Source organism: Paramisgurnus dabryanus, chromosome 18 (genome assembly GCF_030506205.2).
Source record: "Paramisgurnus dabryanus chromosome 18, PD_genome_1.1, whole genome shotgun sequence".
Lineage (NCBI taxonomy): Eukaryota > Metazoa > Chordata > Actinopteri > Cypriniformes > Cobitidae > Paramisgurnus > Paramisgurnus dabryanus.
Genome location: NC_133354.1, coordinates 20,325,164 through 20,341,928, shown reverse-complemented (window position 1 = coordinate 20,341,928; position 16,765 = coordinate 20,325,164). Strand labels below are relative to the sequence as shown.

At 34.9% G+C, this 16,765-nt stretch overlaps 1 protein-coding gene across 1 annotated transcript; it reads right to left on the bottom strand.

The window, feature by feature from the left end:
• Window positions 1–13,622: 13,622 nt before the first annotated feature.
• msx2b (muscle segment homeobox 2b) lies at window positions 13,623–16,308 on the bottom strand. Its single transcript, XM_065287814.1, has 2 exons — window positions 15,924–16,308; window positions 13,623–14,714 (listed from the first exon to the last, which is right to left on the bottom strand). Exons 1-2 carry the CDS (start codon window positions 16,213–16,215, stop codon window positions 14,293–14,295), a joined length of 714 nt encoding a protein of 237 aa, XP_065143886.1. The 5' UTR covers window positions 16,216–16,308; the 3' UTR covers window positions 13,623–14,292.
• Between the last annotated feature and the right edge of the window lie 457 nt (window positions 16,309–16,765).

Here is a 16,765-nt window from a genome sequence, read left to right as displayed (position 1 = left end):
CATGAAGTGTTTTTCGGGGGCCCGAAGCATGTTTTATCACAAATCTATTAAACAAGTTTAACCTCTCTTCATTCCAGTAATTATATTCAGAAAGACAGGACCCTCCACAGGGCTTTCCCAAAAGAAAACGCTATTGCTCAGAAGTTGCTCTTGCATAATTTGGACTTAATCGAGTTCAGTAAAAGTATAAATCGTATGCTATTAAAATTAGCATCTAAAGATCAGATTTTTATTTGATAAGAAGTTATCTTGATATTTTTTTAATTAAAATCTGACTTTTATTGCCTATAAATACACCAGCATCTACAAAAGCCACTTATAAGATAACTTAGGTGGAAATTCAATTTCATTGCTTGCTAGGAAAGCTGAAATATTAAAAAGATCTTGTTTTTGATTTTTCCTTTCTATAAGCTGACAGAGGTTTTGGCACTGGTCGAGTAGCATTGCACCTTGCTCTTGTTGCCAAAAATCAATCTGTCTGCACTTTTGGCTGCTCAATTCTCTAAGGAAGTGTGTGATTTATGCAACTGGTACAAAATGTGACCCTGTCTGTAAAATCCAGGTTAAAGTCTCATAAAATCTCATAATGATAAGATTTGGAGCATCAAAGTTTGATTTCACATTGTTTTCTATCACTTTTGAGTCAATATTAAAGATATCAACATTATATTTTCAAAGAAATTTCTTTACATTGTGTAGGATGAATGTTATGTAGAAAACAGTACTGTAAATCCCCAAAAAATATTTTAGCTGGGTTTTCACAGGGTCACAAATTTCTCATAATGACTGGAAGTGCTATTTTCAAATGTCAATAGCTACTTAATGATACGTGAAAGGGTTAATAGTGTCTATTAGCTTCTAGATTCTAGAAAGTAAAGTTGTGTCATCCATCATTGGTTACTTTTTACTGTAAAATTGCTTAAATAGCAAGCTGTTTCTCACAGAATCCAATCACACTACTTGGAAAGGATTTGCAAGTTATGCATACTTTTGCTGACACTTTTGGGTGTTTTATTAAGCATTAAAATCCTAAGTCACAGTGAGCTGCCATTTGTTTGGAATTTATCCAATTGGATTTCATTACATGACTATCTTTTGTGCTTTCAGTAGACCAGAATCCTCCAAACTGAAGCTCCAGCTTTGGCCACCCAAAGTGGACATTTGGGTTGTATGCTAAACTGTACTGCATATAGATAGATGGCTAGATGTGTTTGGGTGTGACTGGTGTTTCCAGTCACCAAATTAATTTAGAAAATATTTCCAAATATTTCATGTTGTAATTTTTTATGAGGTCATGAAAACATAATACATAATATAAAAAAAAACTGTGCAAAGGCTGTTAAAATAGTTTTAAGGGAGGTCACACTACTTTGAGCATGCAACTATTTTGGTCTGATGCATTCGCATGCGTATGAATGGAAGTCAACGAAGCAAAAAGTATAGTTTGACCACCTTTTTACGCCCCATTCAGACCGCCAGCGACTACATGTAGCAGAGCGACAAAATCTTATTCATTTCAATGGAAGCTTGGCGACTTCTGGCAACACGAGCAAAAGTGACCACTGCTGACCGAATGGGCGTGTCCAACGACGCAAAAGTTAAGAAAAGTTTAACTTTATGCAAATGATGAGCTATGGGAGAGAAGCAGTGAAGTTCATGTCATTCTCCCTTGTCAGTTACTGGAGTGGATGGAACTCATTTGTTTATGACAACCAGTTTTAGAAACGCCTTATAGACCCTTTTACTGTATGTACACAATGATGACGTGGCAACGTATGCACACGCAGTTTGGAGCAGTTTAAAGCAACACAGACAGAGAAAGTTATTTTAAAAAGTTGACTGATCAACTTTTTCAACACTGCTACCAGATCCGTGTACTACAGTGGAGTGGATAGAAGACTTTAGAAGATGGCCAAATATAAAGAGGGCAGATACATATATACGTATATTAGTATATTATATTAGTGCTTCGAAACGCAACAACCAGACAATTTGATGCTGGGAAACCATTTTAATAAACTTTCTGAGTTGCTAACATATTAGAACCAATGGAGAATAACACCACTTCTGTTGCCGAAATGCGCGCGCAGGCTATTTGAACACATGGGCTGTAAAAGGGTCTATAAAAAGAGACAGACGAAACGACACACAGCGAGAAAGTAGACATAAAATTGCAGTACTCCAACAAAAGGCTTCATTTTCATGCAAAAAATAACTTCTTTATTTGAAGTTAAATGTGAGCCATGACAAGCAAAGAGGTTAATTGTTTCTTTTGCTGCTGCATGCCAAAAGCCTAGAGTGCAAATTATAAAAATTGCAAATAATTAAACCCTAATTGACAATGAATTACATGCAGGTAGGGGAGAAACGCAGAAAAACTCTATATGGTTTATTCAGTTATCTGTACACTAGATGTGGATGTATTAAAATAAATGACTGTCTGGTGTGAGAACAGCAGAGTTTATTAGAAATAAAAGTGTCTGATAGAGGAACACTTATCTTGTCTACAGATAACATGAAGCATCTCAATAATGAGAAAGTTACAGTAAACAGCACTGGCTTATGGAGGACTCCTGCATCCTTCTTTAAACTCTAGTTTAGGCTTGGACTAGATGTGACAGGAAATCTGACCAACATATCGTACTCATACGATTGTTTTCATAAAATTAAATCTGTCTAATCTGATGTAAAAGGCAAAAAGCTTAAAACGTAACAACAGGTTGTATTTGTAAGCTACTGCCACTAGAGGACACTAATGCCTTAATACGTCACTTTACATCGTAATAAGGTGCTTGCACAAACGACTTATGAGGTCGTTATTTTTTGGAGAACAGTCTCAATCTGACAGATGTACAAGCTACATGTTCTTGAAGATCATGAAATATGAGACACTATATCTTTTTTTGGTGGGTGTCAAAGGTGCTCAGTGTCTCCTGGGGGACATGAACTTCACGCTTTTCTAAATCCATCTGCATTACTGCAGAAAACAAGTACTCTTTACCCACATGATATAATAATTCAGAACAAACCTTGCCAGAAATATCTCTTCTTTGTCTGTTTATGTTGATAAAACATGTTAAGATAATGTGTGCACTGAAAGAATGATTATGTCATCACTGTCTATACAAGCTTATCTGAAAATGGAATGAGAGAGAGAGAGATAGGGGGGGCATGTAGTAATATTGTTGTGCTTTTTTTCAATCTTTTCTTTGTGTTCTGGCATGACAGACTTTTAGGTGAAATGGGATTTCCTGTAGTTCAGCCTTTATTACATGGTGCCAGCAATGCCAAGGTCATGGGTTTGCATCATGCTAATGCATGAACTGATAAAATGGACTGTAAGTCAGCTTGGACAAAAGCTTATGCCAATTGCATTTGTGTAACAGAAATGATGTAATTTCTGCAATGTTATTACGTTATGTCAGGCTGCTCACTATATATGAGAACTAGAAGTACTAGACACTAAATGTTTTCTTCACATCTCTCTTCAGATGTAACTATGGATAGATAAGACATTCAGAAATAAACATGTGTGCCCACATATTTGCCATGGCAACAAATCTCACATAAGAGTTTTAATAATCATCTTATTAAAAAAATCATTATTTGCAAAAGACATATAGGCTAAATTAAGCCACATTTATCAGGATATCTTTACCTTTTTGTCTGACCGTTGTAAACATGGAAAAGAACAGGGATCATCTGTAGATTACTGTCCTTAATTTGTTTAACAGAGGATCTTCAGGAGTGACGTGTGGTGTTATGAGTTCTGCTGCTCTCTGCTGGCTGTACTGCAGTTTTGCACCTCTGCTGACCTGCAATAAAGTCACACCGCATTAATTTAGCAGCAGTTTGTGTGCACCAGAGTTGGGTATAACGCGTTACTGTGTAACGCATTACTGTACTCTAATTACTTTTCCTGATAACGCAGTAACGTAACGCTTTACATTTTAAATGTATGTAATTTGATTACAGTTACCAATGACAACAAAATTACGTTACTAGCGTTACAAATTAAGTGTTGAGAAATTAATTAAAATGTATTTTAAAATGACGTTTTGCCATTGCACGGCAACGTCTGCGAGCATGCGCGCAGCGTCAGTTAACGAGCATATGCTTACTCACTCGTCTGAGACGCAAGCAAATGGATGCTATGTGAGCGGTGGTTGATCCTTCAAGTGGAATACAGACAATACATGTCCAAAACCTTGGCATTTCAGAGTGGGCTTTGCGCGATGACATCTGGTCTGCTAGAAGCGGTCGTACAGGTGTGTTTTTAAATCACTAATGTACAATAAGGTTTTATTTGTTAACATTATTTAACTATGTTATTTTATCATGAGCTCAATGCGTGCACTGCATTAAGTAATCATATGTTTATTTAAACAATTACCAAAAACACTTTTAATTGTTATATTTAACGAACTAACATGAATATTAACATTCTTTAACTTGACCAAAAAGCCCTCGCGAATGCGACGACGTGTTAAAACTATAGTTTCTGTCTCCGCGACCGCGAATGAATGTAGATAGTGTAGCTTTCAAGAGAAATGCACAGACACTCGTTTAACTAAACTGCTGGCTTTATTTTAACAGAGCACCCGTAGGACGATGCTCACGCACATCCAGTCGCGCGCCCGCGCCAGAGCGTGCACAACATCATAGCCCAAAACAAAAACAAAAAACCCCTCCCCTCGTTGCACTAACCAATCACATTTCAGGGAATACATGGCAAAGAGAACAGAAACTCAGCGTTAACCCTTACAGAACAGAGTTGTAATAAACATCCAAGAACATCATTTTAAACACTGCTACAATAGATAGATAGATAGATAGATAGATAGATAGATAGATAGATAGATAGATAGATAGATAGATAGATAGATAGATAGATAGATAGATAGATAGATAGATAGATAGATAGATAGATGTTAATGAATGTAGAATGTTTAATGAGAAATTTTAAACATCTGTAACTTATAATAAAAGCTACAAATATTTCTGGATCACTATATGACCAGTAATTTTAGGAGGGGGCAAAATCACACCAAAAATAGCTTTAAGCATTCAAATATGCACTGTAATCATTACTGTTTTCAAATGTTACAAGAAACATTTTCACATTAACACTGCGTTTGGGTTTATCTGTCCTTGTTTCTGACAGTTTCACTTTGTAGTTTTTTACATTTGATGTTGTCAAAGTAACTTAAAAGTAAAGTAATTAGTAATTAGATTACTTTTTGCATGTAGTAATCAGTAATGTAATCAAATTACAATTTTAAAGTAGTAATTAGTAATTTGTAGTGGATTACTTTTTTTGAGTAACTTACCCAACACTGGTGTGCACATATGGCTCATTGATCTTGTAGAGCTTGGGGCTGTTTTAGGGTTCAGATAAACCGGATACACAGAGAAAAGCATTGTTGCACGTGAGCACCATGATATGCACGTGTCCAAAAGGTGTATGGATTTTTTTAAAACATTTTACAAGACCATTTTTTGTATATTAAATCAGAACTATACATCAGTGTTTAAACATTAATAAAACACAAAACTACAATGATACGATCTAAAATATGTGTGGTTGTGTTTATAGTGAATAAATTTTAACTGCATCCCGTACACTGTATGCTGCATACTTATACAGTAATATACAATGCTTAACAAATTTATATGACCACCATGCTATGTAATGTTTGTGTCAGAGCTGCACTAAACTTACAGTATTGATGATCAAAATCATTTCTTTATGTTTCTGTAATGTTTTGTGTAAGCTTTTTAGTCACAATAGTATTTTTATGCTATAATATAATTATTGTTATCTATGAATTTACTGTTTTACAAGAAAAGCACATTATTTTTAATGTCCAAATACAGTAATTTATTTGCAGCCCTTAAAGGGACACTCCACTTTTTTTGCAAAATATAACTTTCCAGCTCCCCTATAGTTAAACAACTGATTTTTACCTTTTTGGAATCCATTCAGCTGATCTCCGGGTCTGGCGGTACCACTTTTAGCATAGCTTAGCATAATCCATTGAATCTGATTAGACCATTAGCATCGTGCTAAAAAATAAACAAAGAGTTTCAATATTTTTCCTATTTAAAGGACAAGTTCGGTATTTTACACTTAAAGCCCTGTTTTCAGATTGTTTATGGTGAAATAGAATGGTTTTGACTAAAATGTCGACATATGCGGCTGCCCTGAGAATTTTCAGATGTTTGTGTTTCACCTCAGACCTCTACAATGGGTTTAATGGTGCACTGGACCATCCTTCCTAAAATGCATTAAACTTTCGTTTACAAAGACGTGAAACTCACCGAGTGGTCAGGGGTGTTCACTGATATGCTCACACAAAAATTGCTGCAAAAGATGCTTTCCAACAGCTGTTTTAGCATTCGTTGTAAACTTGTGGACCTATTTTTCCAAACGCCTCACACCCGTACATTCTTCCGCTTAGAGCTTGAATAATAAACACTCCAGCCCAGGTGGTGGCGCTAATCCGCCTTTGCCAATTGCAAGAATAGAAACAAAGTTCCCGGCGCGGAGTAATACCGTACCTCACAGCACATCTAATACATGTCAATGGAGTTGGCAAAAACTACGATAAAACAGCTGTTGGAATGCGTCTTTTGCAGCGATTTTTGTGTGAGCATACCAGTGAACACCCCTGACCACTTGGTGAGTTTCACGTCTTTGTAAACAAAAGTTTAATGCATTTTAGGAAGGACTGTTCCAGTGCACCATTAAACCCATTGTAGAGGTGTGAGGTGAAACACAAACAAGCGAAAATTCTCAGGGCAGCCGCATATGTCGACATATTAGTCAAAACCATTCTATTTCACCATAAACAATCTGAAAACGGGTCTTTAAGTGAAAAATACTGAACTTGTCCTTTAAAACTTGACTCTTCTGTAGTTACATTGTGTACTAAGACTGACAGAAAAATTAAAAGTTTTGATTTTCTAGGCAGATATGGCTAGGAACTATACTCTCATTCTGGGGTAATAATCAAGGACTTTGCTGCCGTAGCAATGCTGCAGCAGGCGCAATGATATAACGCAGCGCTCAAAAATAGTTCCCATGGTAACTTTCAAAAGCAGGGGACTATTTTCGGGCACTGAGTAATACCATTGCATGTTTTTTTTTTTTTTTTTTTTTTTTTTTTTTTAATTGGGTCACTTCAAATAGGCAAATAGGGAGTGTAAATGAGCCTTAGTGGTCTCAGGATTATATTTCATGGTCAAGACCACAACCAGGGGAATTACACTAAATTGCTGGTGCATTGTCTGATTTATGTGTTAACATCATTAATGTCATCATTTAACATCATCAAAGTCTGCATAATGCTGCACAAACACTATAGAGGGTATGCACGTGACGTCACCTTCGGCGAAAGTGACTGAGGTTACGCCCACTGAGTGACAAAAAGTCTGAGCAACCCCAGGTGAAAAAGTAGTACACTTCCATAGTGTACTTAAAATGCTTTATTTTCGCACACTAATTTTGTACTTAATATAATAAAAGATCATCTAAGTTCTTAAGATCATCTAAGTGTACTTCACTGTGCTATTTTGAGACACCATACATTTGAACTAAAATGTGCTAAAAATTTATTTAAAAAATATATGTATGTACCACTTGCAGTAAACTTGAACCCATCTTTGTATGAAAGTTGAGTTCAAGTTTAATACAAGTGTTAACTAAATACATTTTTTTAATACAGATATGGTATGTTTATGTTAGAGCATTTTAGTTCATATTCATGGTGTCTCAAAAAAGCACAGTGAAGTATACTTAGATAATCTTAAGAACATCTTAAGAAGTACTAAAGGTGATTTTTTAGTATATTAAGTACAAAATTAGTGTGCGAAAATAAAGCACTTTAAGTACACTATGGAAGTGTACTACTTTTTCACCTGGGACAGCATTAGCATAGCATGGAAAACGCATCTGAAAGTAGTTGTGTGATCGACTGTGCTAACAGATTCAACAAAAATTTGAAGCTTTTTCCAGGCTGCAAAAAACACTCAAAGGAGAGGTAAATCAGTAGCAGTAGCCATATGTCAGGTATAATTTTTGGATAAAAATCCTATAAAAATACACCAATGAATACTCTTATTCTGAGTTATTGCAAAGTTTTGTCAGTGAGCCTTCATTTAAAAAACATCCATTATGATGAGCCTTGTGTTCTACCAACATGGGATGGTTTAATAGTGTTAAGCAAGACAAACATATGTCAGGAAAAGCAATGTCAATGTCCACAGACTACTGGTTGTTTGGCAAGTTGTTGAGGGTCACTGTTAAAGCCAACTAAATTCAATTTAAACTGATAATAGTCAGTTTTACTGCCGTTTTTGCAGCCCCTATGAAAACAAGCCATTTTGTTGAATGACATGGTCACGGGGGAAAAGTGATGTCGTTGCATCACGTTGCATCAAAGCTGTAACATTTTAAAAACCCAAATGTGTTTCTGTAGCTTAATTGGTGGAGAACTGTGTTATCAGTGAAGAAAGTCATGGGTTCGATTCCCAGGGAACACACATAATATAATGAATGGCTGTAATGCACTGCAAGTCAGTTTGGATAAATGGATCAGCCAAATGTAAAATGCTCAATTTTGCTGGTATACTGCCATCTGTTGGCCAACTTCTTATCACAAACTTACTTGCCTAAAGCTTTTATCCCTGGATGACTTACACAGGCATGCACAGTAAGAAATCTGATGAAGTCATCTTCCTAGGGAATATATGCTAGATAGCCAGTGGTGTTTATAGCAGCTAATTTTATGCCATTTTAGCTAATATTTTCCTCATGAGTGCTGGCCCGAAATTGGCTTTCAACTTCAAAGCAAACAACGCATCTTAAATTTCCTCAAGCTAAGAGGAAACTTTCCTTTTACAGTTAGTGGAGGCTGTAACATCTAGACTATATGATGGATGAAATATGTTGTATGTTTGCAAACTTTACCTAGTGCATGAAGAATGCTGTGCATTCTCTAAGCCTATGTGCATCCATGTTATGTAAGCTGACTGAATGGATGTCTGCCCTTCCGGCGAGAGGCGGACACATTTGGTGGCAGCTGCATTGATTTAAATCGCTGTGGGCAGTTAAGGGATCAACGCTAGTTCAGTGGCTGTTCAGGGGCGGAAGTTGTCTTACACAAAGTCCAAACTTGCTTGCAAGCGTGTTTTTCTTTCCTACAATAACTTGGACTATAGGCCTAACATGTTGTTTATGCATAGTTGCGTTGTCCAACCTGATCTCACAAGAATTCACACATAATGTGACGAGTTTCCTAAGAATTAGTACGAAGTTAATCATGCAAAAACTTACGATTATCATTAAAAAACAATAACAAGAATGGCACTGTTTTATCTTTAAAATATTAACTATTTACAAAATACATAATAGTGTACATTTTGTAACATCCATACATTTCTTAAAAAAATTACATTCTGCTAGTTATCCTAATATTATTATTATTATTATTATTATTATTATTTATCGTTATTAATATTATGATTGCTATTATGTGTAATAATAATAATATATTAATGTTATGATGATGATTATTATTATTTAGAGCTGGGCATAGATTTATCTAGATTAATCTCATACAAAATAAAAGGAATTTTTTGCATAACATATGAGTTTGTGCTGTGTGTAATTATTATGTATATATAAATACACACACATTCATGTATGTATTTAAGAAAAATTTACACGTGTATATATATTTATTTATATTTTTATATATTCTAAATTATATATAAATAAAAAAGCGATATTTAAATAAAACATTTCTTAAATGTTTATATACTGTATGTATGTGTGTGTGTTTAAATATACATAATATTTACACACATCACAAACTCATATATTATGCAAAAAAAAAACACTTTTATTTTGTATGAGATTAATCTAGATTAATCTATGCCCAATTATTATAACTTTTTTTATATAACTGTAGTGAGTAATTTTACCTTTTAGTGGCAATATGCTATTTTTCTTTCATCATGCATCAGTATGAACTGAGTTTACCCTGGTATCTGGAAAACCAATAGCACCAATGAATCACTGTTAAAAGGTCTAATTTTCCAGTGCACTTGTTCCTTTAGTGAACTGTCTGACTAATGAAGTCTATAGCGACAAAAATAGACATTCAATTGACAGGCCGGGGTGAAAAAACACAGAGTTTTTGTCGCTTGTTTTTTTAAGGATTCCCAGATGTCTGCTGGGGTTAGATGGGGAATTAAATATAGATGGGAGCAGCTTCTCTGTTTGGGACCAGTGGTTGCAAGGCTCACTAAGGAATGTTAATGAATAAAGAGGTCAATCTCTCTGTGTCTCCTCCAACAGAATACACAACATGATGCTCTGTTACCATCTGTCCACCTGCGCAGCAGTGACATTCTTGGCTGGAGATCAATGAAATGAATATGAGACAATCCTGCTATTAACTGTGGAGTGGTTTCAATTTTCATAGCTATGAATGGATGATAAAAGTTTTAATACAGTAAAATCTTGCATATATAATTTGGTCCCACTGTAACGCTCAGCCTGGTCTGAGTTAATATTGTGTACTTACACAATATTATCTATTAATTGTCTAATATATGTTGGTCGATTGAATAGGATCAATAGTGTAACTATACTGTACAAATACTTTAAATGTACAAGTAGATACAATGTAATAACACATAAATATATGTGACCCTGGACAACAAAATTATAAATAGCACGGTATATTTGTAGCAATAGCAAAAAATACATTGTATGGGTCAAAATTATCGATTCTTTTTAATTGAAATAAAAAAATATTATGATATTAAGTAAAGATCATGTTGCATGAAGACATTTTGTAAATTTCATACTGTAAATCTAAAATGTATTTATCATTAGTGATGTGTGTTGCTACTTTATTTGGACAACTTTAAAGTTGATTTCTCAGAATTTTGATTTTGAAGTTTCAGATAGTAATGTATAAATCTCTTCTAAAAAAAAAATACCCTTATGACTGTTTATGGTCCAATGTCACATACGTACGTGTACATTTTTCCTATGTAAGTATGCAGAAGGTATCTAATATAAAGTGGCTTCTATAACTTGAAAGTCAAAACTGAATGGAATTTTAAGATATGCATGTATCATTATACTGAAATAGCCAAATATTTTGAGGAAATAAGGCTTGTCCTACAATAATAATAATAATGATAATAATAGTAGGCTACTTTATCAATGACTGTAGGTCTGCTTTGTCAATGCAGCAGAAAGGCACAGTCTTTATTGATAAAATTGTTACAGGCCATACAACTTACTATAAATAAAAGAAAAAACACATGACATCAAAACAAAAGAGTACTGTATTGTACCATGAGGAAGTACACACCCTCAATTATTCGGATGTGTATCTGGTGTTGTTCTGTCTGTAACCACCAGAGGTCTGAATCAAACAGATAAAGCCTCAAAAAAGTGCAAATAGTAGATCATCGTGGATCAGACATATTACACATGGTGAATTAAGTTAATCTGGGACATTGTCCGCCTCTTGGACACTTTGTTTATATGTTTATTTCTGAAACTTTTTAGGTTTGATTTGCACCCCATGCTTGACCACATCCTCTTTTAAGATTTTTTATGTCTTTAATTTTAGGGTACCAGAAACCAAATAAATTGTAAAACCCATATCAGGTATATAAAAATAAAATTTTCCCTTTGAAATCTTATACTTTGTTTTTTTTACCTAATTGAATTCCTGTGTAGGCAAATATGCCTCTGTTTTACCATAAAATAAGTATGTGTTTTTCAAAAATTCAACTGGTATTATTTCTAGTACTTGGAAGACTATTAAACAATAATAAGCAGCGTTGCTCTTTTGGTTACATTTTATGGGGCATCTTCCTGGACAGGGATTAGTTTAAACCAGGACTAGGCCTACGTTTAATTAGGAAATATAACTGGTTTTAAATAACATGCCCTACTAAGAACATTACTTGTGTGCACTTTGAAGATAAACAAATTAATTTTTAAGTTTAGGACTAGTCCCTGTCCGGGCAACCCAGTATCACAAAATTATGTACCTATATGCACGTATGGACCAGCGTGACAATGTCACATTTGCCGCATTTGAGCGTGAGCATGTCACGCTTTTCTGTTTGTGTCACTGTCACGTATTGGTTAATCAACTTTTTTGTCCTAATTTCTCACCGTTGTCGCTTCGGTTAAGGGTAAGATTAACATAAAATGACATCCCTACCCAAACCCATCTCTAACCCCAACATCAGGTGACATTGGTTAAATTTTAGAAAATATAAAAAAAAGTCTTGTATTTTTTTATAAACTAATACTTAAAGTGACATACTAACGCAAGCACCAAATCTAACCCTAAACCGAAGCGACAATGGTTTGAAAATAGGACACAAAAGTTGATTAACGTGACAGTGACACAAACAGAAAAGCGTGACATGCCCACGCTCAAACTCGGCAAAACGTGACATTGTCACGCTGGTCCATACGTGCCTATAGGTACATAATTTCGTGATATAGGGTTGGTCCGGGAAACCGCCCCTATGTCATTTTATACCCGGGGTCCCTTATCTCCCCTAATATAATATTTTTCTGGTGTTATCAAGTTAAAATCTTTAATAAGATTAGAAGGAAATAAGTATCAAGTTGTTATTCGAATGTGAAATATATTTTCTGAGTCTGTGACCTCAAAATAAAGGTTAAATTAAACAGTTAATGAGAATAAAATGTGGGATAATAAAATAAGGTACATAATTTAACACTAGTCCATTTTCACTTTAACAAGTACTGAGAAACTTGACAGTTTTGTAGGACATCAACTTCAAAGCATCTTATACTGACTTTACACAAGATCAGGCTAATTGCCCACAAACACTGCGTTCTCGTAAGTCGACATTATAAAACACATCCGTGAACACTTGAGCACTTCTGTCTTTCATTAACATGGCTGGGCTCGTGTTTTGATTAAAGGAAGCTTGTGAGTAAAGTGCCGACCATAAACTATTTCCTTATTGTATCAAAGTCACACGGAAGCAGTAAAATGTGCCCTTTAACTCATAAATATAACACAACTTAATGAACAAGCCATGACAATGTGATAAAGTGAAAAACTAAAGTATCAATATCAATAATACTTTACCTTTATAACATTATCAAAAATTATAATGTTGTATTATCGAGTTTAATCAAAAGATTTAATAGCCTCTCTGTTGGGTATTCAACTTTTACATTTTTAAGCTGATACAGTAGTGATACCATTTGTATTTTCCTACTCTACTGATATATCGATTATAGATTTGTAAGTAATGCTCATCTATAGTAATGGTAGAGCATTGCATTAGCAGCGCAAGAGGTCCTGGGTTTGAACCCATGAAACAGACATACAAAAATGTATACCTTGTAATTCACTGTAAGTCACTTTGGATAAAAGCATCTGACAAACATGTAAATGTAATTTAAATATAATGCATTACCCCACTATATACTATTTAATGTGCTTATATCTCCGATTTTAGACTTTATAACTTTCATGAAGAAGAGATTGTTAAAAATACACAAGCCTAAATACCTCCACAAACGTAAAAGCAAAATATGAATTTAATAAACAGGCAATATTTATTCCCATTTAAAAGAAGTCAAAGGCATCTTTAAACTATTAACTGTACATGTCACCATCTTTAAAATGGATTTCAGTGAAGTATAATTACAGTATAAATATATAAAAATGTGGCTAAATGCATATAAAGATACCATCGCATATATCATACTGACTGTCAAACTTGCTTCTGTGTTACTCAGAAACATCTCTGTCTCAATAAAGCAATGTATTTATCTAATATATAAATCAACTGCTTAGCCATTTAATTTCTTTTAAGATCTGCAACCTTAAAAAACACTGTCCGTCCATTATAGCAAAGCAACAGATAAGACACCCGTCTATGTGTAATGAGCTTGTCAAGATGCATTTAAACAGAAAAAAAGAACATCTAACATTAATTACAGCTATATTTTGTACACAAAATAGTTCTTTTTACAATATATTACATTATGATGTTTGACACAAATATACAAATAAAAAAGATAGATTGGCAAAATAATTATCCATCCACAGGGTAAAATTTGATCTCTCTGTCAGTAGAAAGTGAGGTAAAATGTCCTGATTAGATGCTTTGGTTGTTTTGGAATTAGACACCCAAACATTGTAAACATTGTCTTTCTACTGTACACATCCAGCGATCTGTGTTTGTTCATAGTGCTTCCTGTCACGCAAGGTGATACATGCTGTACCCTAAAGGTGTTCCATAAAGCCCCACTGGAGCAACAGGCAAAAAAGGCCTTTGAAAAGGGTACGACTGCCCATATAGTGAGACCGCCGAATGGATCTGGGTCCCAAGAGGAAGAGGCAAGCTGAAATTAGGGTGCAGTGTAGGTTTAGCAGTCAACTTGAGCTTTTCCAGTTCAGCTTCTTGTAGACGCTTGGCTTTGGCCCGTCGGTTCTGAAACCAGATCTTCACCTGGGTTTCTGTAAGCGTGAGAGAGCTGGAGAATTCTGCCCGCTCTGCAATGGACAGGTACTGCTTCTGTCGAAACTTTCGTTCTAGTGCCAGGAGCTGCGAAGTGGTAAACGGTGTACGGGGTTTGCGGTTCGTCTTGTGCTTGCGGAGAGGACAGGGACTTACCTGGCCTGTGGTACAAAGAGGAGTCAATTTAAAACCCAAATCAAAACTTCAGGGTACCTAAACATAACTATTAATACATTTATTATATATAATTATGATGACATTTTGGATGTATATAGTCAATGGGATACATTTAAAAGATTTGATCATATTAAACACTTTAAATATAGAATATAGGCCAATCTAATATATTTGCGCTCCTTTATAAAAATTTACATTATTATAGTAAAAGTGTAGTAACCATGTGTTTTGGCCTACTGATTAACATTTCAAAACCCATAGTTAAATAATGGTTACTTACTATTGCAAAACCATGATTAATTTGGTTGTATTTGTAGTGGTCAACTTTCATAAGTATTGATTCACTTGATTAGTATTTTCATTTTTTTTTTTATATTACAAAGCAATAACCATAGCTTTATATTCATTTATTTTCTTTCTTATAAAAATAAAGCTATGGTTATCCGTCATAGTTGTGGAAATGTAAAAATATAGAAATGTTGTCACCTAAAGAATACATATATTTATTTATCACAATTTTGGGCTTTAGGATGTTTTTTTAACTATATAATAGGCTACTCATACGATCTTTATAAAATAATTGTTAAAAAAAAACTAAAACTCATAGTTTACATAAGGGACTCACATTAGGCCTGCTAAACACAACAAAACAAACTTTTTTCTATAGTTTAAAAATAAATAGACAGACTTTGTTTTACAAATATAGTATCTTTTTTTAATAATAATTTTACTAATATTTTTTTTTACTAAGGGAAGCATCAAAATGTATACAATTTTAATAATTAAATCATAGAGCATGACCAGTGGGGCTGCACGATATACCGAAACGCTCGAAGTCTAGCAAATACGCATAGCAATATGCATAACCAAATAGTTTTCAATAACTGAATAATTTTAATACTTCCAAAGATTTTATAGTAACGGTTTTTTGATGTTGTTGTTGTTGTTGTTTTTTGCAACAGGCTCCCACACGAATAAGTGCTTGTGTGTGTCCTGACAAATATCAAGTTCAAAATGGTTTACAAACTCGTAGTATTATCGTATTGAATATCGTATGTCTTGCATTAAGCGAGTACGATATTGCATATGGCTTTTATCCTTTAATGTTGTGCATCCCCTATGACCACCAGCATTATGTTTTACTTAAACATTGCTTAAGTTACAACAAATCAAGTAAGAGTTGCTTAACTTACGCGATTGCAAGTATGTGGAGTTCATAACCCATGATGTACAGTCATCCGGCTCGGGTGATTCCGATTTGACGGGTGAGGTCTGAATAAATTGATTTGATATTCCAGCCGAACCACAATTCCTGATCTCAGTCTTAGCAAATGGACCTGACACATCCTCACGCCTGCTTTCCAACTCCTTACTGGGTTTGTGGTTCAATATAAGCGATTCCACGCTGAAAGGATGGCTGGACACTTGAGCTTTGCGCTGCTCCATCGTCCGGTCTCCGTCTGAAACCCTCGTGCTCGTGGACATCCTCCTCACGACTCGCCTCTGGACGCCCGAACTTCAAAGTTACTCTGACGTCTCACGCTAAAACCACGAAGCCTTTGATGCCGTGAAGCACGCGACGCCGACAGAACTTTCAGCCAATCAGAGCGCTGCCGAATCAAGGCGCGCGCTCCGTTGCTACAGCAGCGCTCTGCAACTGTAGAGTGTTCAGCCAATCAGAGCGCTGCCAAATTAGGGAGCGTGCTCGGTAACTTGTGATTGGCTTATAGAGGCTTGCATAAAGATGTCAATCATTATGACAGACAAAATCACACTCACTGAGAGAAACATTATTGAAAATCTGTTATGACAGGACGATTTGACCCTTCATAACTCCTAGGTAGGAAGTTTTGATATCAACAATTACATTTTTAATATAGTTTACTACAGTAATACTTGATATCAGGAATGTATTTTTTACCAGCAAAAGAGTGAATTATGGAAATTATCAATGACGTCACGACTCGAATAAAATAAGTTTGTGGTATAATAATACATCTGATTTAGATAACAGACATAATTATTGATATTATAA

Bases quoted from the DNA above. Each gene is read 5' to 3' on its own strand.
- msx2b (XM_065287814.1), bottom strand. From the start codon at position 16,215: ATGTCCACGAGCACGAGGGTTTCAGACGGAGACCGGACGATGGAGCAG. The intron at 14,715-15,923 runs GTAAGTTAAGCA...TTTGTACCACAG, and splicing joins CTCCACATACTTGCAATCGC to GCCAGGTAAGTCCCTGTCCT.